Raw genomic sequence first — 25007 nt, forward strand, 5'->3', positions numbered from 1 at the left:
CTAATCAAAATATATCTAAATTAAGTAATGTTTGCAAAGCAGCAATATGACAATAGATGGCAGCACATGAATTATGTGTTTGCCTTGTATATTCAATGATAATATCGTGAGAATAAACTCCAGTCACACTTCGAAGCTGACGCGCACTTTTACAGCTTTTACAGCTATACTGAGTCCTTAGAACTCATGTCTCGAGGTAGGTGGCAGCATTTACGTTCTATGACGGGCCGTGAGCTCGTCCACCCATCTAAGCAATAAAAAAAAAAGAAATCAAAAGCCTCGTTACAATTAATAAAGTTTATTCTCTAATCTAGTAAGAGGCACATCAAGAAGTCCTCTTAATTAATTTCGCGATGCGCTCCTTGTTCTTGTAAACACACAAATCCATAAAAGTCAAACTAAGTAACAGACAATGTCCCAACATGTCCTTCTGTAGTTCGTTCTGTGTCCTGAACATGTTTTTCCCTTCCTCCGGCACGTAGACGTGTTTGTTGCCTGTTGATTTACCACTGCTCTCCTGAAGTAACATTTCGACGGTTTGATCAGTCGACACTCTTTCGTTTCCAACTAAAGTTCCGTGTAGCCTGTGAAACCGTAACAACAGTCGGTTTAAATATATCCAGACGGTATAAGACCTGTTCTTGAGGGTATTATCTCGTGATAGTAAAATGTGGGATAGATTTTGTGGCCGCAATCCAATGCGCTGATCCGACCAAATCCGCACCACTCTAGATACTACAGTATACGATGCCATATACACCGCCGAGAACAGAGGAAGATGGCGAAACATCATTCAGAGAAGGATAATGGGAGGAGATGGTCACGACCCTCAGACATGAGGAATGCGACTCAGGGAGAAGGAGTACAATGCCAGAGCCCTTCCTGGCACTGGCAATTTTAATTTTCGCGAGCAGATATTTAGATCACATATAACCCAAAAATATTTTTACCTAATAAAGTTAGATTGAAGATGATTTATTTTTTCCTACTTATTCTAGTCACCTCGATTGGTCATAATAGATACGCTCTAACAAGAGCAGTGCTTCGCAGAATCTAGATCGGAATTGCGACCCACTGAGAAGATCCGGCGAGAAACTCAATGGACTGTGTGTGAGTGTAATGAAAATGAATCAACTTTTGTCGCTACTGTCGTAAATAGTATAACAGTAGCGACGAAAGATGGCACTACCGAGCTAAAATGGTGTGTAGTAGTGATAAAAGATGGCGCCACTGTATTAAAATGGTGAAAATAGTTGCAATCCAAAAAATTTATAAATTCATTTAATTTTACTCTTTACAGTCAATACAATACGACTTCAGTACAATACGACTGCAAATAGTAAAATTGTCGTTAGATGAAATTAAAACTATCTTTATAGAGCTTATGTATTTTGTTTAAAGGGAGATAGATATTAACCGGGCTCAGTCGACTTGGTGCGAGTTTTTTAACTTCTTGATCGCGTAAAATTTAACTCAAATTTGTATGGAGTTGAAAGAGCGCCCCTAACGGCAAGCGAAGGGAAGTTAAAAAACTCGAACTAAGCAAACTGATATTCAAATGGTCTAAAATCTGTATATAGCTTACCTGTAGGGTAATGTGGGCCTCAAAAAATAAACAATCTGTTTCAATTTACCATCGTCATCGTCACTTCTGAAAAAAAACAAACACTTTAATATTAGGTGATAGCCAATTAATAAGCCAATTTAATTTTATATACCTAATAAATTAGGTAGAACAAACTCAATCACAAACTCAAACCCGCAAAATTATAATTTGCGTAATCACTGGTGGTAGGACCTCTTGTGAGTCCGCACGGGTAGGTACCACCACCCCGCCTATTTCTGCCGTGAAGCAGTAATGCGTTTCGGTTTGAAGGGTGGGGCAACCGCTGTAACTATACTGAGACTTTAGAACTTATATCTCAAGATGGGTGGCGCATTTACATTGTGGATGTCTATGGGCTCCAGTAGCCACTTAACACCGGGTGGGCTGTGAGCTCGTCCAACCATATAAGCAATAAAAAAAATCGTTAAATATTTTATAACAGCACCATCTAACGGCACACAGCCTAACTAAAACCAACCTGTGTCCTCGTGCGTTAATCAATGCAACAATCATAGAGACCATTTGAGCTTTCTGAAGATTTACAGCCAATACTTTAGGATTGTTCGGATCGCTACCGGCCGCTCGCAAAGTGGTAGCTTCAGCTTTCATCACATAAATGTCAGCGACCGGTAACCGCTGCGTTATACGCCATGCCTGAAAACAATGATTGTATTTTATTTTAATTTTTTTTATTGCTTCGATAGGTGGATGAGCTCACACCTGGTGCGAAGTGGTTACCGGAGCCCATAGACATCTGCAATGCCGCTACCTACCTTGAGACATGAGTTCTAAGATATTCGTATAATACAACGGCGGCCCCACCCTTCAAACCGAAACGCATTATTGCTTCACGGCAAAAATAGGTAAGGCGGTCGTATCTACCCGTGAGGATTCACAAGGCTTGCTACCACTAGTAATTATGGAAATTATAATTTTGCGGGTTAATTTTTATTATAGTAACCGGCAAACATCGTGAGCAAATGACCTTGACTGCGCAGAACCGAATTTTAGATCACTTTGGTGGTGAGGGTGAGGCGCGACGGCAGGGGAAATCGTATCGAGCGCGTTATTGGTAGATCAGTCGAACCTTGCGTCCCGCACCGCGTCCTCTTTCCGCTCGCTCCCAAAAGTACGCTTGCGTACAGTGAAAAGTCTATCGTTACTAATCGTTAAGTTATATTTTGTTATAATTGCTTGTTGACTTTGTTGCCACTGCTATTTGTTGAGTGTTTGTTGATTTTTTATAAAAAATACACTATGCCGCGACAAACTGGTGTAGTATTCAAAAGAAAGGGTAGAAAAATTGTGTACGACGTATATTGCTTCATTATAAAACAGGGGAAGAATGATATTATGGAAAAAGTAAAACAGACTTCGGAAGCAACAAAAACATCAGTGAGTACTGTTAGGTGCATTATTAACGAAGCTAAAGGCTCTGGCTTGCTCATCGTGCTTGGGACTCCGGGTAAGAAAAGATCAGGGAAGAAGAAAGTTACCGGAATGGATAGTTTCGTTCAATCTGTAATAAAAAGATGTAATCATAATAACTACATAACAAGCAGCGAAACTCCGTACCGTAGAAAGGCTTCGAAAATTTTAAAGAAGATATACATTTTAATGGCTCGGAATGAAGTTTACGACGAATTATGAAAGAGCTAGGCTTCAGATGGAAAAAAAAAAACAGAAAATAATCGGAAGCTGGTAATTGAAAAAAGTAACATTCGATTACTACGAATCGAATATCTTCAAAAAATAATTAATTATAGACAAAAAAGAAGATCGAACCGACCGAGTCGTAAACTACACCGATGAGCCCTATGTCGACTTATCACGATGATGGCGACTCGGGTGATGAAAACAGTGATGATGATAATGGTCAAGATTATGATAACGAAAAAAATTACAAATACCAGCTTCGCTTCAACTGAACGAAGACCTGGCAACAGCTCTAGTTTTGACTTAATAGAAGGAATATCTATTTTACCCCAAGATTAAATTATTATAATTATTAACCTATATTTTTTGTTGATGTTCTAATAAATATATAAATAAATACATATGTTGATTTTAATATTTTAATTGCATTATGACGCAGAGTAAATAAGCTTTTTGCACGTGAGTGTACCATGCGCAAACTTACCCCCACTACGTCAACAAATGCTCAAGAAGTTTGCCGGCTATTATACATGATGATATTCCTTCACGTGTGAAACTCAATCGTGAACATTTGTTAGGTAAGCATTTCATTAGAAAAATTGGTACCTGCCGGCGGGATTCTCACATCGCAAGATACGAATGCAGCGTGCGTCTTATCCTTTAAGCCACGACGACTTCTTTACTGTATTAATTTAGTATTTTTTTTTGCAGGAACACAGTTGTTTTAAATCTAAAATCCCATACTAGATAAGGAGCGGCTTGGCTGTACCCCTGAGATACCTAATGTCCATGAGCCACGATAACCACTCACCGTCAGGTAGGCCGTGTGCTTGCCTGCCTACTACGGCAAGTAAAAAAATTTACCAAGAATATTGAAATGGTGCCATCTATTTGACATTAAAAGTATCAATTATACATTAAAATTACTGATTGTAGAGTTAGCTTGGCGTCGCTCTGCGGAACAGGAGCTGGGTGTCTTGGGCATGACGTGGGAGAAGCTAGAACAGGCTGCCCGAGACCGATGTAAATGGAAGGATTTGATTCGAGCCCTACATCCCAGCAGTGAGGTGATTTTTAATGCTTAAAAGTTTACCCTCATTTTTTACACAATATATCTAAGCAGCTACATACTCACTTTAAATATTAATTACAACATGTAAAACTAATGTAACCCTATAAAAAAAAGGGTTTTTTATAAATTGTACCACCAATTTTGTATGTGAGAAAAAAGGTCTTACTAATTAAAATTGTTCAGAAGTGTATCAACAATTTATCAAAATATTTTTTTTTATACTTAAATTATCAGTTTAATTTTATTACTTAATTACCTTTTTATTGCACACTACACTTTTTAATTAATAGCTAATCTAAATACATAGTTAATTGTACTTACAATATCAAATATATCTGTGATCTGAATCTTCTTTCCTTCGGGGTAATCAATACCATAATACTGCCACTCCACAACTTCATAATCATTTTTGTTTATAAGCGTCCAACAAACTGAATTAACAGATATATATACTGTCAATACTGTTTTACAGTCCTGAAAGTCAATGTTATTATAACTTAGAAATGTTTGTTTACAAATAACTGATTCAAAACACACATATGAGTCTACCTAATTATGAAGAGTATTTTAGACCATCACAGGTAGGTGATGGTAACACACTTTCTCTGCTACAAAAAGGCATGCATTCAGACTTTAATATTTTATCTTAATTTTCTCATTAGACATAGAGCATATTGCCAAAAAAACCAAGATGAAGCTGCCCAAAGACCCAAAGTAGGGGGCTGACTTTCTGAAGAAGTTGGGTTGTTATTTATATGAGCTCTCCTCCTGACAATTAGAAAAAGTGTAATTTCAAGGTGTCTTTAGTGAGGAATTATCTGTCAACGGTAAATTTTATGAAATACACACCTGTGCAAATTACTTCCAAGATGAAGGAATATGATTGTTTAACAAAAAAATTACACCCAAAAATTATAATTTGCATAATTTCTAGCAGTAACCTATTTGTTATAAAACATACGACTGTGAGAGAGGATTTGCGAGAGACACAATACCACACACCACCACTATATATTATTGTTCTAAATAGTCAATTTAATTACAAATCTTACATAGAAAACAATTCAACATTTCATTAGAATAACATAGCTACTCACTTTAATAGTACTTTCTTTCAAATTTGGATGTAATATTTGACCTTTTATTTTATTTGATATTTGTTCAACTTCTTCAGTGGGTCCATTTAATATACTGTCACAGAGTTTCTTAGCTGTCTTGTCAGTGAAACCTTCTATTAAAGGTAAATCAGATAGGGTCTTCACTTGACCATTGCTAGTTTTCCATTGTTTAAACTTTTTTAATCTTGACTTTGCTATATCAAACCTAAAATTTAAATAATTATTTAAAAAAGACAATTAAAAGCTAAGTTTCACTGAACTCAGTCCCAAAAGCAGTTCACGTGGAATTTAGAAAATTATTCACTTCAAATTATTTGATTTATTTACTTTTAAATGACATCACTCATAATTTTATTTTTTTGTCTTCTTTGTATTAGGTCTATATTAGAATTTTGATTATAAATGTTTTCAAGGATTGACTTAACTTATTTAACAAATACCTTGACAATGTTTGAGAATCATCATTAATTACATTTAGTATTTTCACTTTTTGACTTTCCGAGTATTTACTTTCCAAGTTTTGATAACAACATCGCGAACCACTTATTGACCTACAGTTCAAAATATTTTGTTGCTGAAAGTAATTAATAAATTGTATCGAACACCAAAATGTATCAAAAATGTGGTTATAGGGTGCACGTATTTACTAACCGCAACACGCGGTAGAATCATCAACACATTCAAATACATGCTTGTACTATAAAGATGTTAATGATATATTTAATAATTTGTAAAAAAACTTCAAAACATTCGAATTAACAACATTAAAGTTCAATGTTCATCCTCTGCTTTGAAGTTTGATTTGAACGTGATATTACTCGATAAATATTAGTGTATAATCTATGTTTTGTTGAAGGCACTTGAGTAACTTAAGTACAATTACGATTAATGATTATGAAAATTATGAATAGGAGACATAAGCCATAAAAGGCTACTACTACTACTAGGTTCAGTTTATTGAACTTTATTGACTCTCTGATTGCACTGGTGACCTATATGTTATTAAAAAAATATAAACAGTATATTTTGCATAATCTGTATTTAGATTATAAGAAAAACATTTCGAAAATCATACGTTTTGTAACTGTATGAGGTAAAAAATGCTTTAAACTGTACATCTACCTATTTCCATCTATATTAATTATTATTACAGGCCACTTTACAGCTGTACAATCATCAAGTTTGAAAGAACCCAAGCAAAACAAGGTCTAAGCCGTAATTTCTGAGAGTATGAATACAATGTTAATCAAAATTGAATAATTAAAAGAGTGAAAAAATTGACCAAAGAAACTCTTTTTTACGCTTAAAAACTCCACTTGCTACTTTGTTTCGGCTTTGTTTTTGACCATTATTTTATTTAAACAGGGAGTGATGATGTTATTGTTTTCCGTGAACAGTGCCATCTATTGAGAAGCTTTTGAATTTCGAAACACAAAAATAAAAAAAATAACCTTTAAATTTCTTCGTTCGAAAACAGCTTAATTTAAATTTTAGTCTCCCAAAAGGTGTCGCTGACAAATCAACATGATGCATTTCCTTAAAATTTTGCCTTCAACAAATTAATTTGGAATTACAGTTCAATGTTCAATCTAAATAATGTTGCTTTGTCAAAATCGGGTCCAGGCTACAAATTACAATAGTAGATTTTATAGTCATAGGTGAGTAGAAATAATTGTTATTGTTAGTTACCTATTCAGTATTATCTTGAAATAAGTTAAAAATTTGGTTGTCATATTCATAGTGTAAATCTTATAATCATCACGGTCAGCCCAATTTAAGTTTTTTCATCGATTGAAGCCACACTTATGATGCTAATAATTTAAACCACTAGAGAAAAAGCTCAGATACAAATAACTTCAAGCTGTGGATAATGATGGCATGGAGAAATTCAGCATTAATATTTTTTGATATGCACAATGAAATTTCATGTATTCACGTTTTGATACGATGTACCTAGTGTGAGTGAAGGCCGATTTTAGCCCGATTGCAAATTAATTATCCGTTCCGACATAACATGTTTATATATCCCTTTCTCTCTCTTACACTACTATTAAAAATGACCAAATAGGCGTCAACTTACAAATAAATTGAGTAAAAATCAAGTCAAAAGAAAGTTGATACGCGTCACCGAGTGCCTTCTGTTGCGCGCCTGAAACAGGCCGAATGTGTTTCATAAACCCAAAATTAAACACCAGACTATGAATAAGACCAGGTACTGTACTGAAGTGAAATTTTTTGAAAAAATATGAAAATTCAGTACATTTTGAAAAAAATAAAATTCAGGAAGTATATTGAATATTTTAATAGTTTGTTAATAAATTTATTTTTGAAATGTAACTAAATAAAAACCCTACTTCCGGCATCTGTCACAGTTCCTGTTAAGTAACCTAAAAACGTTTTTTCGTTTTTTTTAGATTTAGAGAGAAAAATGTCAAAATCAAGTCATTTTAAAATGCTATATTAATCCCTGATTCATTCATTTCACTTCGTAGCTTTACCTTTTTACTAATCTAAGCCGACCTTAGTCGACAAAAAGCAATAGAACATGTTGAAAAGTATATAGTGCTGTCCTTTTCATTCTCGCGATGCGTAAACAGCAAATCTTGTTAACAAAATGGCGGACACTCCCTTTAGAAGCGGCAGCGCGTACACGGTTACCCGTGCTTGCTAGATACTAGATTTCAAATAAATAACTTGTTCTTTGTCTATATCAGTTACATTTAAAAGTTAATTTTCTGGTACTCTTGGTGGACCTCCATCATTTTGAAGATCGGTAAGTTTCTTAACAAGTCCTTCTATTGTAGGCGTTCTTTGAAGAATACATCGTCATGGACTAACTTGCATTCCCGACCAACACCTAGCGTAACTATTCGTAATCAGCTAAGTTCAATTTTACTGCTAGAGTACTAGGTGTAATAAACAATGTACTAGTCTGGCAAGTGGCAGCGCTATCAATTTGCCAGCACGCACACAAAGATAAAACATGAACTGGTACTCTTTGTACTATAGCTAGATGCCGTAACGGTGTGGCAACGTCGCGTTTCAATAAGCGTGCACCGTTGCCGCGTGCCAAGCGACTAGCTATACTTTGCCATACTTCGCGTAAACCTAAAGTATGTACCTACTTATACTAAATATCGTTTCATTAAAAGTAGGTAACAAAAAAAAACACGCAGCTGTTACTTGACATCACATTTAAAGGCTTATTGGTAAGCTCCTTTTAAATGGCAGCAGTTCCATATTCTGGACTGATAATCTTCTGTGTAAGAATAGTAAGATAAAAAAGAGCAATTCAATCACATTGAAAGCATGCGTTTGGCATACTTGTTATAAACAGACATTATTCGCGTATTCTATGCAACTTCAATTTATCTATCTATCTTCTATCTATCTATCTATATATTATATAAAAATGAATTGCTGTTTGTTGGTCTCGCTAAAACTCGAGAATGGCTGGACCGATTTGGCTAATTTTGGTCTTAAATTATTTGTGGAAGTCCAGAGAAGGTTTAAAAGGTAGATAAATATGAAAATGCTCGGAATTAAATAAAAATAACACTTTTGTTTTTCCTTTGATGTGCCCCCCGTCGGACGGATTCCTTTTGTTTGTTTTAAGTTTATTTTATACAAAAGTCTTTTATTTATCGATTGAGGCACTACGAAGTCTGCCGGGTCAGGTAGTTACATACAAAAATAGGGGAAGATTTTTTTCTTTTTCCTTATTTATGCATCCATTTATTTATTTATTAATACTCCATTGTATGCTTTCGCTTTATACTTCTTATGGTTATTATTTAGGTATTTAAGAAATGATTACGGTAATATGAAAATCTTTAATATTGAATTTAGAAAAAAGCTTATTAATAGCATTTAGATGTCTTTCAATAATGCTATTATTACTCGTATGAACCAGTTTTTAGAAGCGTTTTGCATGAATTTGTCAAGATCATGGCTACACCAGAATATTGGTTTTCTCTCTCTTTCGCACTCGTTAACTTTTTACATATTCGTCTCTCTTATATTTTTTTAGGTTATAGAATGAATAGTGTGTACATTTTGTTTTTTTAAAAACATTCGGAGCAGCGAATTATGTGATTGCAGTTCCTTCATGTCTGTTTTCCTAATATGGAGATTTCTAAATATGCCATATTATTTCTTTTGGTTTTATGATAACTATTTTGCCAATAACATTTTTTTAATCGATATTCCCATACGATATCCCAAAACACGGACCATTTGGTTTGAAGTTACATACGCGCACAAATTAAATGCTGTGCACCTTTGTAATTCAGATGAAATTTTTAATACCTACCTATGCATTTATTTTGGTTTCCCATATAACGTCTATGACATTCTTCAAGCCAGACCGCTCGAGTTTTTCGTGGCAGAAAAGGCAGAACGGTACACCAACCTACTCCAGCGAGCTGCTACGCGCACTATAACTATCATAACACAGCAGTTATACCAGTAAATTTTATATCTGCGTTTCATCAAAACTTATTAATTACTATTATTTTTCGTAAGACTTAAAACAACTAAGAGCCATCCTTAATCCTATTATAAGGAATATTCTGAACTATAATTAACTAATAATTAGTAATTTTTTTTTAAAACAAATGATGTAGCATTATAGTATCTTTTATAGATTTCTTTTCCACTTTTTTTCCTACTGCTAGCTAGCTGGTGGTAGCTTAATTCTAGGTTCACGCGGACGGGTAGGTGAGTTCACAGGTTCAACCTCAGAGAATAACACTAGCCGTAGTTAAGATCAGTGCTTCGCAGAATCTTCAACCGTATCGGAATTGCGACCCACTGAGAAGATCTGGCGAGAAACTCAGTGAGCTGTGTCTATGGGTTAGTTCGCTCGTCGATGTGGACGGTGACCGGTGCTTAAGGTGGATCCGGAAGATCCGACAAGACATGTTTCGGGCGACTGCGGATTTGCATTGCCCTGTCGCCTAGGTCAGATATATAAATAACGGCGGCCAAGATAAGAGGGTTAATTTTGTTGTTGTTATTCCTAAAACCAAAAAAGGCCTACCATTCCAGTCATTAGACGTGTATTAATTAGGCCTTGCCTAAAAATTGCTTCAAAGAGGCAATGTAATGCGCATTAATCAGCTTTCTCATTTATTACGTATTCCTCTGCTCTGCAGTGCAGCCCAGGCTCTACGCTGATGTTAGGAGTTAGTTACAGAGAACAGTTATAGTTATGAAATAAAAAGGATCAAGCATCTGATCGTGTCCGTCGTGACCAAGGACGACGCAACTCGTTTATTTTTGACGCGTTTGACGATAAACTTAATTTGGCTCAGAAATATAAAACATAATAATATTATGTACCCATTCTTTTTTATGCTTCTGTCACATATGTATCATTAAACAACTTATTCTGTCAAAATCAGCGGCTGTCACATGCCTTTAGTGTTCTAGATAACTTTATCTTAGTATGCCCTACAATATCTATAACAGAACCAATAAGAAGTGAAATGAAATGTAATTAATGAAAACTAAAATTTTAATATTACAAATTCATACGTCAGCAGTTCTCGATTGGATAATTTTCATTTTTTTAACTATTATTAAAAAAAAATTAATAATTCTATTTACCCTCCAAAACTCCAGGATTTTTTTCCGATTTATCGGGACGTGTGGATTATTTAAGGGTTTTCAGTCGTTTTTTTTAATTTCTGCATCCATTTGGGGCCTTCAAATCCAACATTCGGGCGTCTTATAATGTAGTATTAGAACAACTCATTGCCGAATAATCGGTCATCCTTTCTAATTCTATAATGATGTGACCAGATTAGATGCAGGATGATAAGTCCCATTCACCATCGATCGCGTCATCATCGCCGTCATTACTAAGTTCTTAATATTCTTAACATGACTGCTCTCAAAAAAGCAACTAAAATAAGCGGGATCTTCTAGGTTCTGCTTAATATAGCATATTTTGATATTTTTATAGGTAGTGAAGTGTGTAGTGAAGTGGATTTCTTACGTAGACGCTCGATGAATTCCGTTCGGGAAAAGTCGTGCGCTTTCGGCATCGAGCCGACACGTTGTACGGAGCGGCAACGTCGCATGTTCCCATTTAGCGCACTGTATAGTTTTGCCATTGGCTTTATGTAGGTATGTATGAGCTGCTTGTTTAAACTTCTCTTTCGTAATGTAAGGGTATTCGTACAATTTAAGATCTATTGATGGATTCAGTTCGTTCTAGATGAGAATGCCCATACTTGCAGCTTTAAATGAAGAAAGTCGAAGAAAGTAATAACCAAAATCATTGACGTAAAAATATGTATAATATAATAAGTAATTATGCAAGTTAAATAAGATTAATTGTATATGGAATTTTTTATTAAACTACCTAAATGCTCTGGTTAAATTATGTTTGAATCTCTCAAGCAGACAAATATTAAAATAGGTACTAACTTATTTAACTAATCATGTTGATTATTCTTACGGCGCCGACACGACGCAACTGTTTGACAATTTGCTGCATCGTGAATAAGGCAGAAGTAGAGTAGAAGTTCGTATTCTAACAAGAGAACGACACTCAATGACGTCACAACGTGACCTCCCTAAACTACTTGTACACAGAGTAACGTGAACGACAGAGAATCGGATTCAATAAAATGTACACGTTTATTCCTGTCGCTTTCGCTCGCGCACGCCTTGTAATCTAACGCGCTCTGTTGCTATTTGGGTTTCGTATTTTTTCAACTCTCTGTATCCGCGAGTAGTCTGTGTGTTTTGTTCGGTTGCCATTCGTTAACTCTGTCGGAGTACTTCGGGTCTACCGTTTTCTTTCTTCTATCTCTTTCTCTCTGCCAGTACCATTTCGACCGTGCTTATGAGCAGTCGTTTCGCCGTTCGTTATCAGTCTTCTCTTCTCTTCTTCTTCTGCACTTCAATTTGTTAATAGGTAGGTGTTGCAAACATTGAACAATGTTTATTGATAATATTTTGGTATTATATTTTACTGAAATGTAGATACCGTCTCAAATTTTACTGTTTTATAATTATTATTATTATCTATTTTTGTTTGCAAGTAGGTAGTTTTTTTTAATAAATTGTTTGAATGTAGTTAGTAATGCTAACCGTTTTAACAGTATTCGTTGATTGAGTATTTTAAACCGGTTGAAGACGTTACATTTCAAAGCATTTATTTTTTCTTGTAAATATTTTTAGGTTATGTGGGTTGTTGACTTGTTTTACGCTATGTTCAACCTTAAGTCTTCACGCTAGTTCATTAAACCTATATTCGCTTGACACGCTGTACTGACAGATGTCACACGTCACTAATCAAAGAGAAGTCTATTATTTTGAAAATTGAGGTTGAATACGAACACTATAAAACAATAGAGATTGTTTAATTATTTTTTAAATTAAATTACGTGTTTGAAAAAAAAATACATTTCCTTCGCGTGAAAATAAAAAGATGCGTTAGAAAGATAATCTCGTAATAAATGAAGGTCACATAATTATTTGATTAAAATTCGCGACTTTGCTTTCAACTACCGAACCCTTAAACAGCCATCGAGCGTCACTCTTATTTTTTGTAAATCTTTAACTTTACGTACCCTTTTTATTTGCATTTTTTGTTCTTATAACAAACATCTTATTTGTCAACAAAGTTTTAACAAATCAAATTACCTCCATCATTAATATTAGTAATTTGTGTGGTCTAACGGCAGTGCCAAGGCCGTACTTCCCAATAGACGATTTAAAAAAAAATGCTTGTGAACCAACCCACATTGCCTTTACACTGCCTAAAAATGCCACTCTTTCTGATTTTCCCATCACTTTTTTGACAACGGAAGGTTTATTGCGCTATCTTGGTCGACTTTATTTTATCAGCATGTAGTTGGAAAGAGATAGCTGCAGTCGTGTTTGTCGAGTTCAGCTCACGACGTTGTAGTTGTATCCAGATATGTTGTGAAGCGAACAGAATGGCGGCCATTTTGTTGATTTCTCATTTCGTGACTAAGGACTTATTTCAATTTTGTTTATTCGCTCATAGACTAGAATGTGTGATAACGTGTTATTTCGCGTAAATGCCGAGTAAAATTTTACTTTTCGAATTTTTTTTTAAAGTTTGGGTGGGCTTGTAGTCCAGCTAATAAAGTGAATATTGAAGCCTATAGATACCGCAATATGAATAACGCGGGCATTTTGAGAAAAATACAAGTCTCATAAGTCATTTTTAGTCGTATCATTAAGTACACAAATGAAAAAATTGGTACTTATCTCAAAGTCGGAACCACGGAATATTCTTACAGCAGTTAAAAAATAATCGATACGAAGTAGACTGAACGTCACCTATTATTCCCACAGGCATTTAGCAATTGAGACCTCAAATCATTGACAACAGTATAAATTCAATCTTTTCATATACACCATGATCTATTACCAAAGCCTTCAATCCCTATAAAATTCAAAAAGTATCATTTTCGGAGCTAAAATTGCATATTACGTAAGGTGACAATAGCGGAACCGGTACAGCGCCATCTATTGGTAATCGATGTGAACTTTTAATTTTTTTGCTTACAGACAAGATTTTGAGGCGTCCATGGCCTTAAAGTCATCTTGTCTATTTTTATTGACAATCTTTTTCTTGTCGATTTAATGCTATAGGGCACGATACTATTGAAAATTCAACGTTTTGTCTCGAGGTGGGTGGCGGCAATCACTGTGATTTTTTGATTGCCCTCGATTGTAGATACTTACCGCACACTTATTGATAACTGATGATCGTCACTCATAGACATTCGCAAAGCCTGAGTTGTAGCCAGGACTCTGCCAACCATCGTTACAGTCTGATGTTTACCAAAAACCATTTGATCTATGAGACCATCGTCAATCCACCAAAAGAAAACCGTCAAGTAGTCGTTTGGCACAAGGCAAAAAACATTGTTTGCGTGTGTAGTTCCACTTCGCTACAGACTCCTAAAGATAGCTAACACTAAATAATCGGCTATTTACAACTTTGAGAATATCCTGTAAATGCTTATCTTGAAATATCATTAATATGATAAACAAAAATTGTAACGTTTCATTTCACTTTTATTATTTTTCATTTCCCATGAATATTTAGATGTGCGCTCGTCAAAAATACCAAAGCAAAAAAATAGTAAATCCCATTTGAAGTATTCACTGTGCTAGAATCGTTATACTGCCATCTGTTGAGATTTTAGCTAAACTACATGCGTTTTAATACCAATCTCTACCCCGAAACCGCTATACGTTCTAGTTGGGAAAACCGTTATACGATAAAATTAATATTTTGACCACATATTTCTGAAGGTGGTCGACGGAACTTACCTTATGATCGCTACCGGCTTTGGTAACCACTCAACATGACGTAGGCCGTGATTTCGTTAAACCTCTCTCTCTATGCATTAAAAAAGGTTTCAGCAGTCTGGCTTGGTTGTCAATAATTTTGGACAAGTTATGTTATACGTATGGATTAACTTTATCTGACATTCGGTTCCTATCTTATTGCCGTTACAGTCTAAAAGGCCGGGCAGAAAAATCAGGTTCTTTAACCCTTAAAGATCGTTATTGTCTTATACAACACTGCAACAGCCCTTTTAGTACTTCATCAGCCTTTTCACCACCCTAAACACTAATAAACTAGATTGATTCAGGTGTACCATTCCAACTTGTTGGCATGCACTTCAGTGTTAAACCCAATTTTGACCCTACAGGCCATTAGCTAGGCAGAAAAGCAGCCTGGTTAACAATACATTGTTCTACCATCCTGTTTCTCTAAGATTATTAGATGCGCAATTATTGACGGCGTTTATTTCTTTTTCGAAACGGAAACATTCTCGAACACTTATACGATACTTTTTGCAGTAGAGTGAGTACCAGATCCGATCCTTAAACCTTCAGAATTTACATGGAATGTCGATAGAATACAAATAATAGAACTTTGACATACTATTGGTATAAATCTGTAAACAATCAGTTTATTACAATTTCTTTACGGAACCCCAAAAAGCCAAACTTGGAAGAAAAAGTAAATGTTTCAGTCATGGTAAACGCCTGTTCCTAATAGTATAAATCAAAACATGGCTTTACAGCGCTCTATGAATGCACATGCTAATTACAAAACCGTGCGCAAAGGAATTTTGCGTTCATAAAATGATCTCCAGTTTTGAAAAGGAGTTAGTGTAAAAAATGCGCTGTTGGTGTACATGCAAATTTCTATTGGTTCAGTTTTGTGAGCTCTCGTTTTAAAATATTGAGTATTTTGATTTTTACTGCCAATTAAAAAGAAATTCGATAAATGCCAATTAAAATAAATAAGCAATGTGTAACGATCAAATAATAAGGTATTATATAAGTAAAGCAGATACTCGTGAGGTCTAAAAATATAGATCTCTTTTGCAGTTATTTCCTCATTTTTCATTTTAGAACTGTCACTCACAGCGAGCGTAACCGTTATTTTAATACTAGCCCTAGTAAGAGCAGAGCTTCGCAGAATGTACCACCGGATCGCAATCGCGACCCACTGAGAAGCTCCGGCGAGAAGTTCAGTAGGTTCTGTCTATGGGTTAGTTCGCTCGCCGAACTCTTCGCCGTAATCGACGAGGACAGTGACCGGAGCGTAGCCATTATAACAATCGCATTTACATTTAGCAATATGCTCTAGAGTATTTTTACGATAAATGTCAACGTAAAGCTACATTATTGGCTCAACATTTTTTCCATCTAGATGCAAAAATTCATTCATGTTAGTTTCACTGACACATTTTTTACAAGTCTTCGAAGTCATTGATCAGCACAGGCTATTTTAAGCTTTAACACAAACTAACATTAGTATTTTGTATAATAATACATGCATACATAACGGGACTTTAGAAGATGCGATCGATCGGTTTGATTATGTACTGATTACACAGAAGTTAACTTTTCGTGGTACATTACTTTGAAATGATACAGAATAGTCGCTACGCGAATGGCCGCTGGCGACTCGTGGGAGTAGGGTGGCGGGGACAGATGAGCTCTGCGCTAAGCGCGTCACTTTGCTACCCGCTTGCCTCGGTTAAGATACGGGGTTTTAGTCAGTTCAACTCTGACAAGCCCCGCCTACCGAGCCCCCCCCCCACGCGTTGGCGGAAGTCTGGCGATTCCCTTCTGACCCAAAAAAAAGTCATCTGAGAAATGATTTGCAGTTGTCGTCCAGGCTCTTTTTTTATTTATTTCATAGAAACAGTTTGAATGTCATTAACGCGTGATTTGAAGATAGCATCCGGGGAGCTCTGTATTTACTGGCGGTATTTCCAATATTTCCAATCAATTAAGACTACCTTAAGTTAAGAGGCAGCTTCACGTTTTAGTAATTATGGACTCTGAAAACTGTTCCACGTGAGAAAAACGACAACAAAATGGAGGATATTGCTTTTAACTTACGCTTAAAATTGTCTTTAAAATGTATATTTTTCTGTTCCAGTGGCTCGTCGATTTTTTAATATAAATACTAAAGAAATGAAAAACAATGCAATTAGTCGTTGAATGTCAATCGACTCCAGATATAAAGGCAGACATGTCAGCCCTTGAAGATATACTTGATACAAAATTGTCATCGAATACATTTATTGAAGATCTCAAGACCAACAAGAGCCATCAAGGTAATAAAGAAAATATTTTTGAAGATAATTGCGCTGTTGTTAATGGTAAAGCGAGTATACCGGATACAATTGAAGCGAGTGCAAATACAAATTGCATAGTACCTCACGATGAATTAGAGAATTCAGATTTAGACGAGAAACTGACAGAAAATGACACTGAAGTATCAAAAGGTAATCATACTAATGATCTGTTGCTGGAATCGGATCAAGCCCAAGAAATTGAACAAAAAAACGACAAAGATTCAGCTGAAACACATAAATGCAATTCGGACGGTATTATTTTATTAAACAAGAATCCCGAAATCAAAGTTAGTAGTGAATTTTCGATCGGTCCTAAAGTCTCTGCTGAAGAAGATATAAAAATATCTCAAAATGCTCCCGATCCTGTTGAACGAATAGATGACAAAGATGAGTGTCAGCAACAAGAAAATCCCGAAAAGGTACACAAAGGGTCGAATATAGAACTTAATAATTCTGTTTCTGATCATATTCAAAGTATTAATGAATATAGCGAAATTGCTGTACCTATCAAGAAAGATGAGGTATTAACTATGGAAGTGGTCGATCATGATTCCACTAATATTGTAATAAACAGTGCAGATACTGTTGTTATTGTTCAAGACGATGTAAAAGACAAATCAGAATCAACGGCTCAAAATACTACCGATTCTTGTGACGGAATAGACAACAAAGAAGATAACAGCAAAAAAACCCCTGATAAGGTATGCAGCGATTCTGATAATGAAAACACCATTGAGAAGCGCGAAAAGATGGAAGAAGAAGAAAATATAACTTTAGAGGTAATCGATGTAGATAAAGATGAAAAAAACGCTATAGATACTGTTGATCTTCAAAACGAATTATGTAAAGAAACACAGTCGAGTAATGCAGTATTTTGCAGTGAAACTGAAATACAACCTGTTGAGATTCCCATCGTATCACAAAACGCAAACAGCTTCAGCTCTCCAAATCAGGCAATGGAAGTCGACACTTCACCAGCACTGAAACCTCCGGAAACTTCGATTTCAAATGTACATATTGTGGATCTAGATGAAGTTACGGATAGCACAACCAACAGTCAAACAGCAGATAAATCTGAAGCTTTAGCTGAAATACAAAAAGAGCCGGTAAAAAAGGTTTGCAGACTCTCGAATACGCTAGATATACTCTCAGATGAAGAAGATGAATTAGCCAATACAAAAAATACACCTGAAGTAGTAATAAATGAGAAACCTGTAGAAAAACATTGTATTAATATAGAAGATGATGATGATATAATGGTTATAGAAGATACCAAAGAACCAAACAGGGAAATGTTGACAAACAAATCTGACACAACAGCTGATGGAACAAAAGAAATAACTGTAGAAGTTACCGTTGAAAACGGAGAGCAGAAATCAAATTTTATGGAGTCAATTGAGTTGTCGTGCAACAAAGTCACAAAAGGCGATGGTCAGTAATCAAATCTATTTATTAACCTAATTTTAATATCGAGCATAGGCATAACAATAATGCAACCACTGCAATGCTATTAAAATGTATTGTTACAATAACGTGTATTGTACCACTAAAACTTGCATTTCTATTTTGTTTCCAGATTCCGAACATTCCAAACCAGACGAAACCCTCAAAGTTAAAAGTCCCGAAAAGCTATTCAAAGGTCCCGATGAAACAAAACTAGAAAAAATCACAGATAAACCTTTAGTACCCACAGATTTCCTAAAAACATCCAAGAAAACTTTGGCCAGCATGACTAGAGAGGAGCTCGAGGAATTTTGTATTTTAAAAATAGTGGAAAGTGTCGTTGATAGAATTAATCTCGCAGACACGCAATCGAATCTGAAAACATTAGCACAAAGTCTGGATGACTATGAGAAGAAGACTAAAATGCTTGCAAAGCAAAACAGAGATCTCCAGGTCGTCCTAAAGTCTATCCAAGAAGAACAAAAGAAGACCTTCAGTAACTCAAAACCAATAACTCCATTGAAAATTACAAGATCCGTGGGAATGCAAGTGTTGATGACAGATAAATCATCGCTCATGTTGCGAAAAAAAGTACCGCAAGCACCCAGCGCAGTTCCACCATTGAGCATAATAAAAACAAGGAATCAGAATAATCAAAGTCCTCAAAGGAGTCAAGCTTCATCAAAAGCTCCAACGAATAACGAAAATATTCCAGTTCCAAGGTTGATACCGGCGAGCAACAATACAGCGAAGAACAATCCTAAACCAACTAGTCCCCCGAGTTCCAGTAAAGCCTCCGTTAGTCCTATGAACGGCTTACGCAGCAATACCGCCCAGAAAATCCCCGAAAAACGAACACTATCTAAAGATACGTCCGTAACGGTAGACCTGACTGATGACGAGCCACCCAATAAGGTTGTCGCTCGTAATCCACAACCGCCTGTACGCCTTGTTTCACCGCAAACTCTCATGGGCCCGCAAAGATCACATTTTGGTCAGGGGATAGCCAATAGCCATCGGAAAGTGTTCATTCCCATTAGTGGTCCTGGTCCGAACGGTCAAGCGAGGAGTACTCAAGCTGTTCTGATTAAACCACACCCGCCCGGTCAGTATACCCTCAAAACATTTAAAATTATTAATGAATCAATGTATTTTAAAATATAAATTAATTTTTTTATTGTTCCTTTAGGTATGCAAAGACCTAGAACCGCGGCACCTAATATCGGCAGGGCTCAAAATCAAATTAAAACGAACAAACCTAATCAGGTGCACAGGCACCCGGCACCCATGCCCGAGATTATGAAGCAGTACCATCCACCTAACTGGAAAGCGCTCCCGCCCGCACCCGATTTGAAACTTTCCAAAGTAGAAAACGGTATAGTGATATCCTGGAAAATCAATGGATACCAGGAAGATAGTTACGAAGAAATAGCCAGCTATCAACTGTACGCTTACCAAGAGACGTCGGCGCCGCCTAGCACCGCCTTGTGGAAAAAAATTGGCGACGTGAAGGCTCTGCCTCTGCCCATGGCGTGCACTCTTACGCAGTTCACGGCAGGCTACAGCTATTATTTCGCGGTTAGGGCAGTAGACGTAAAATCCCGCCTCGGACCCTTCAGCGAACCTGGAAGCATATTACTACCCAACAAAATTTAAAGACTGACTTAACGTGCTATGCTCAATGGCATAAATAATAATAATGGTGAAACTCGAACCAATGTGATTCTTTCTCTTTTAAGTTGCTATTTATTGTATATTGTATGTTAAATAATTTTGTGCTGTTGTAAATTGTGAGTTGTAGGTATTATTATTAGTATAGGTAAAATTTATAATTCTTATCTCTTATTAATGCACCGATATGTGTAGGAGGTTATAAAAATTGCGTGCGTGTTTCAATTCTGTAAAGGCTTCCAAAATCGCGAATCTAACGATACGTTTTTAGAATATCTCTCGATCTGTGGTGTATTTGATATGAAGAATAAAATTCTGACACTTAAATGCGTCCAGTGTATGTGGCAGTGAAATAAGAATCCCTAATATTGCATTGCAAATTCACGAAGAAAAAAAGAATTAAACATGAAAAACATTCTACATTTTTGACGTTTAGAAAATACTGTGTTGCAGCCGTTGCAGGTAAGGGTTAAGCATGTGTAACTAGATAATGTTTAACGATTCTTTATAATTAAAATTCAAATCCTGTTATCGCGCGTACCATGTGGAAACTGTAAAATAAATTTACCCAAAACATTCAAGTGTTATTACGATATTGAAAACATTTTCAAAAACAAATTTTGTTTTATTTTCCATGATTCAGCATAATAAGCATTATTACATTATTACATCGTTAAATTAGAAATAACAGCAATAAATACTGTCGAATAGTGTACTTTTTACTTTTAATTGTTGTGATTAATTATTTAATGACATTCATTCAGTTGCCTGGTTTATTTATCTAGAGTACATTTAATTTCAGGGTACCGGTTTATCGGAACCAACAAACTTTAAAAGTTTTTTCCCACATGTAATGCTTAAATAAAAGAATGAAAATGAAAAACGATACAAAAAATAATAATTTTTTAATGTACTAGTATCCATAACGTAGTATCTATTTAGTCTGGTACACGGTGAATTCGGGAGCTTAATTACAGGTTCTCTTTAATGTCAATTACGGCGTGATTGGTTTACTTTGACAAAATCTTTAAAGCAAAAAAGAAATTATGTTCAAGACTGTCTTACAAATTGTCTATATTCTACCTACTTGCAATATAATTTAGCAGTAGTAACACCAGACAACTTTATCTGTATTTTTTTTTAAAGTAACAACCCAAAAATAATCCTAGAAACTTAATACCTTGATAACCTACCTAATAGATACCTTGCTTAGCTGCAAAAATCTTTTAAAAGTTACATACGTGTGTCAGTGGTTTCGTTTGATATACCTCCCGGAATGCTTATGTATCACGTTAATGATATTAACAATAATAGATGTCGCAAATAATTATGGTTATGAAGCCTGGAAACGTATTAGAATATCAATGTAGCCACATTGTAGTTCCTAAGCAAAGCCGAGATGAGAAGAGCTCAAATAAATGTAATTTGGCGAATAATGTACCGGCAAACGTAGGGAAAACTGATCTAACTCCATACAAAGAGTTAACTTTTACGACGTCTATGATAGATAGATAGCATGTACTAGTATTGCGTGAATGGGTCAGTTCAGACTATTATGAGCATAATATGCATAAGACTTCTGATATAAAAATATAACAACAATAACTGAGAAGAATTTGTCCAGATAGAAAATTGAAACAAGTTTTTGGTATCGTTTGCTTTCTAAATATTTAGGAGCTATTTAATCCAAATGATCAAATTTAATATCATAGCGGAATCCACAGTGTGACAAAGGTCTTTAGTCTCGAATATATTAAGTGTATAATCTATGGTCTTTAGTTAGTGGCCAGCATAGAGTTACTATTCTAACTGGAGTGCTTACTTCGTTTGACATAAAAACTAAAAATATACTTTATCTCTATGGCTTAAAGTTTATTTTTAAATAGCAAAAGATGTAAGGAAAAACGGTCTGAAAAGAGAATGATTATTAAGTGGTGGTGTCCCTCTCGCACATTTTACAAACAAAAAGCAGTGTTGCTAGCTTAGAGGATTTTCCATAAAATCTCGGAATTTGGACCCCCGTCTTAGTTATCAAAAATGGCTTTTAGTGGATAGTGGATTTTTTAGTAGCTTGGGCGTTGTTGAAAATTATTGAAAAGGTTAAAATCAATCCACTTTACAGGATTTTAAACATTTTATGACAATAATATATCTAAATACATATTATTTAAACGATGTGACTTAAACTTAACTAGAAAATATTGCGACAATTTAGAATTTCCATCAACGTCAAAAATTAAATTGGTTCAACATAAACGTACAAAGTTATGGTGAATTTAGTTTCTGATGATGACAATTTATTAAAATAAATTATATAAGAAGTATTGATTATATGATATATATTGATTTTTAATAGAACATCATGTATTAATAAAGCTCATTAACAAAAAAAATATTGTTCTATATTAATAAGAACTCTGTTTAATGGAAAATTTAATGGTAGGTACGTAGATTTCTGATGGTTTTCATGTTGAATTTGGTGGGAAGCCAGATTAATTGTTGGCATCACCGAAAAAAAGCTATGAATGGATTAAAAGGAAAATGGTGTCTATTTACGTTTGTAGTGCGAAGTTAAAATGGCACTGATACAGCTTGTGGCTTGTTTTTTTTTCGAAAATCGTGAAAGTTTCCGTGTAATCATGGTGAACACTTTTAATATAAGTGGTTTTAAGCGAGAATCCTCTCCAGTTTGTGGAATATCCTTCCATATGTCAGATTCATTGATAAATTTTTACTAGTGTGAGCATATATTTTTAAAATGTGAGATATTTTTTCTCATTATAATATTTAATACCATTTGTCTTGTAAATTGTACTTAATCTATGTCATATACTAAATTTGAAAAAACAATCGTGAAAACTATAATTTTGCAATGTATTTTTCATATTATAAGAGCCATCACGTGGTATTTCTTGAACTTTTTTTATTGTATTGAATAGCGTCGCACGCAAGCATGTATATCATTTGCCTGACGTTAAGCGAACGAGGAGGATCTTCTAGTAAATATGACATTGGAATTTCTGGAAAATGTCCTTTAAAAAGGTCAAACAAGAAGAATCAAGTACTCAAACGCAAGAAATAAAAAATACCCCGAGAAAAGCAAAATTACGACAAGATGTTAAGGTATTGAAACAAAAACTTAAAAGTCGTGAAATAGTGATTGTAAATATAAAGTCGATTTTAGATTTATTAAAGAAAAATGAAAGATTTTTAATTGAATTGAAATTTAAATTGCGAAATTTTAATGATACTCATGGTCCACTTAGATATTGATTAAAATAAATTATGTATTTCGTTGATAAAAAAGAATTTACTTAAAAATAAATAGAGGAAATGTTATATTATAAGATTACAGAAAATTTACTGAACTTAATAATAATAATATAACCAATATTTTGTAAATAGAGATCAAGTACTATGTGTATTGTGTTATGTGTCATTTAAGAGTTATTTAATTGTCTACATATAACAAATAAATGAATTTCAGTTCATTTCATTTTATTACCCATTGTGTTTTATTTCCTAAAATGTAACTACTAGTTAATATACTTAATGTAACTACTAGTTAATAGACTTAATATACACGTGTCATGAAAATAGCACAGAAGTAAAAATACAAGTAATTTTAAATCAATTGAAGATGTGAATGTAGGAAAAGAGCACCCGATACGCGCAGACCATGTGTGTTGCAGTGTCTCACTCAGTGTGTCAAATATTAATTTGCACGGCCCACTTAGCCAGTACACTAAAGTAGGAATTGCGTAATTAAGTTCAACATAATATTTAAGTCGCGGTTGAGTATTCGGACGTTAAACAAGAGTTTGAGGAAGTTTAAGTAATAGCACTGAGGTAATGATGTTTGTAATAAAACTCAGTGCTAGATTTTCGACAACGCAGCAACTACCAAAAAAAACCGTCGAAAAAAGGCACCATGACGACGAAGCAATGTTTAGAATTGAATTTACATAAATAAAACGTTGCAAGCACGTGTTTTGTATTTACATAGGGTTACACAGAATTACTTAAGGTAAATTCAAAACTGATGCATGTGTATAATTTTATCCTATAAATAAATTTTATATGGTCACCACATTAGACAAGGACACCGCGACCAAAAAGTATTCTCTTTCGAGACCGATTTCTCGGCATCAGACAGCACTCCAGTTGTAGGTACTTATTAACTCCATGGTGGCCAGTTGGCCAGTGGCGGAGTAGGCGGAGGATCTGTCAGATATCAGTGTTGCAAGTATTATACTACAAACTTACTTTAGGTAATTACTGAAAGGAGTTGTAAGACTGGATTGATAAAATGAAAATGTATTGTGTATGTGATTTTCAAATACAAAGAACTGAAAACCAAGAACTCACCATAAACCTTGTGGTGCTTAACAATACCCTTAGGTCTCATAACTCACATATAAAAATCAAATTCAGATGTGATATTATGTGTACCTTGTCACTTATAACAAGAAAGAAGAACAATAGACTTGAAAACATATGGCAGCTTAAGTGGTTTACCACAAAAGTTAGATTACATTATGATTTAATTTTGAATGATTTTTCATTTTAATTCGCTTAAGAAAGAAGGTGGTTCTTTGTTCACCTTTTTCATTTTTATCGATTTTTTGGATTGTGGATCATATGTGGTCATTTGTGGATTGATGTTATATTTGTTTGAAAAAAATCTTCACACTTAAAGTTGATCTTCAATATTTTTTATTATTCATAAGCTCAGTCTTGCTTATACGTTCTGCGAGTAGTCATAGTATGAGAGAAGT

General features: G+C 34.9%; 2 protein-coding genes and 1 long non-coding RNA gene across 7 annotated transcripts; 1 reads left to right on the forward strand and 2 right to left on the reverse strand.

Annotated features, from left to right (window-relative positions):
- Positions 1–282: 282 nt before the first annotated feature.
- Positions 283–6417, reverse strand: LOC101743192 (uncharacterized). 3 transcript variants are annotated; one of them, XM_038013881.2, is made up of 7 exons: positions 6104–6417; positions 5893–6026; positions 5432–5657; positions 4656–4808; positions 2085–2260; positions 1586–1651; positions 283–584 (listed from the first exon to the last, which is right to left on the reverse strand). In XM_038013881.2, the coding sequence occupies exons 1-7, from the start codon at positions 6140–6142 to the stop codon at positions 326–328; spliced, it is 1053 nt and encodes a 350-aa protein (XP_037869809.1). In that variant the 5' UTR covers positions 6143–6417; the 3' UTR covers positions 283–325. The 3 variants fall into 3 exon arrangements, with proteins under 3 accessions (XP_037869809.1, XP_037869808.1, XP_037869811.1); XM_038013880.2 differs by having other exon boundaries at positions 5878–6026; positions 6104–6287; XM_038013883.2 differs by lacking the exon at positions 6104–6417 and having other exon boundaries at positions 5925–6092.
- Positions 6418–6960: 543 nt separating this feature from the next.
- Positions 6961–20847, forward strand: LOC101743751 (probable serine/threonine-protein kinase kinX). 3 transcript variants are annotated; one of them, XM_062671078.1, is made up of 4 exons: positions 6961–7110; positions 16917–18546; positions 18692–19663; positions 19748–20847. In XM_062671078.1, the coding sequence occupies exons 2-4, from the start codon at positions 16962–16964 to the stop codon at positions 20212–20214; spliced, it is 3024 nt and encodes a 1007-aa protein (XP_062527062.1). In that variant the 5' UTR covers positions 6961–7110; positions 16917–16961; the 3' UTR covers positions 20215–20847. The 3 variants fall into 3 exon arrangements, with proteins under 3 accessions (XP_062527062.1, XP_012550437.2, XP_004931606.2); XM_012694983.4 differs by lacking the exon at positions 6961–7110 and adding an exon at positions 7849–8225; XM_004931549.5 differs by lacking the exon at positions 6961–7110 and adding an exon at positions 11577–12380.
- On the reverse strand, positions 10953–12027 carry LOC110386126 (uncharacterized). Its single transcript, XR_005245195.2, has 2 exons — positions 11888–12027; positions 10953–11697 (listed from the first exon to the last, which is right to left on the reverse strand). It is a non-coding gene; the product is annotated as an uncharacterized LOC110386126 (long non-coding RNA).
- Positions 20848–25007: the final 4160 nt, after the last annotated feature.

The sequence above is a fragment of the Bombyx mori genome, chromosome 11, assembly GCF_030269925.1.
Source record: "Bombyx mori chromosome 11, ASM3026992v2".
NCBI classification, from domain to species: Eukaryota; Metazoa; Arthropoda; class Insecta; order Lepidoptera; family Bombycidae; genus Bombyx; species Bombyx mori.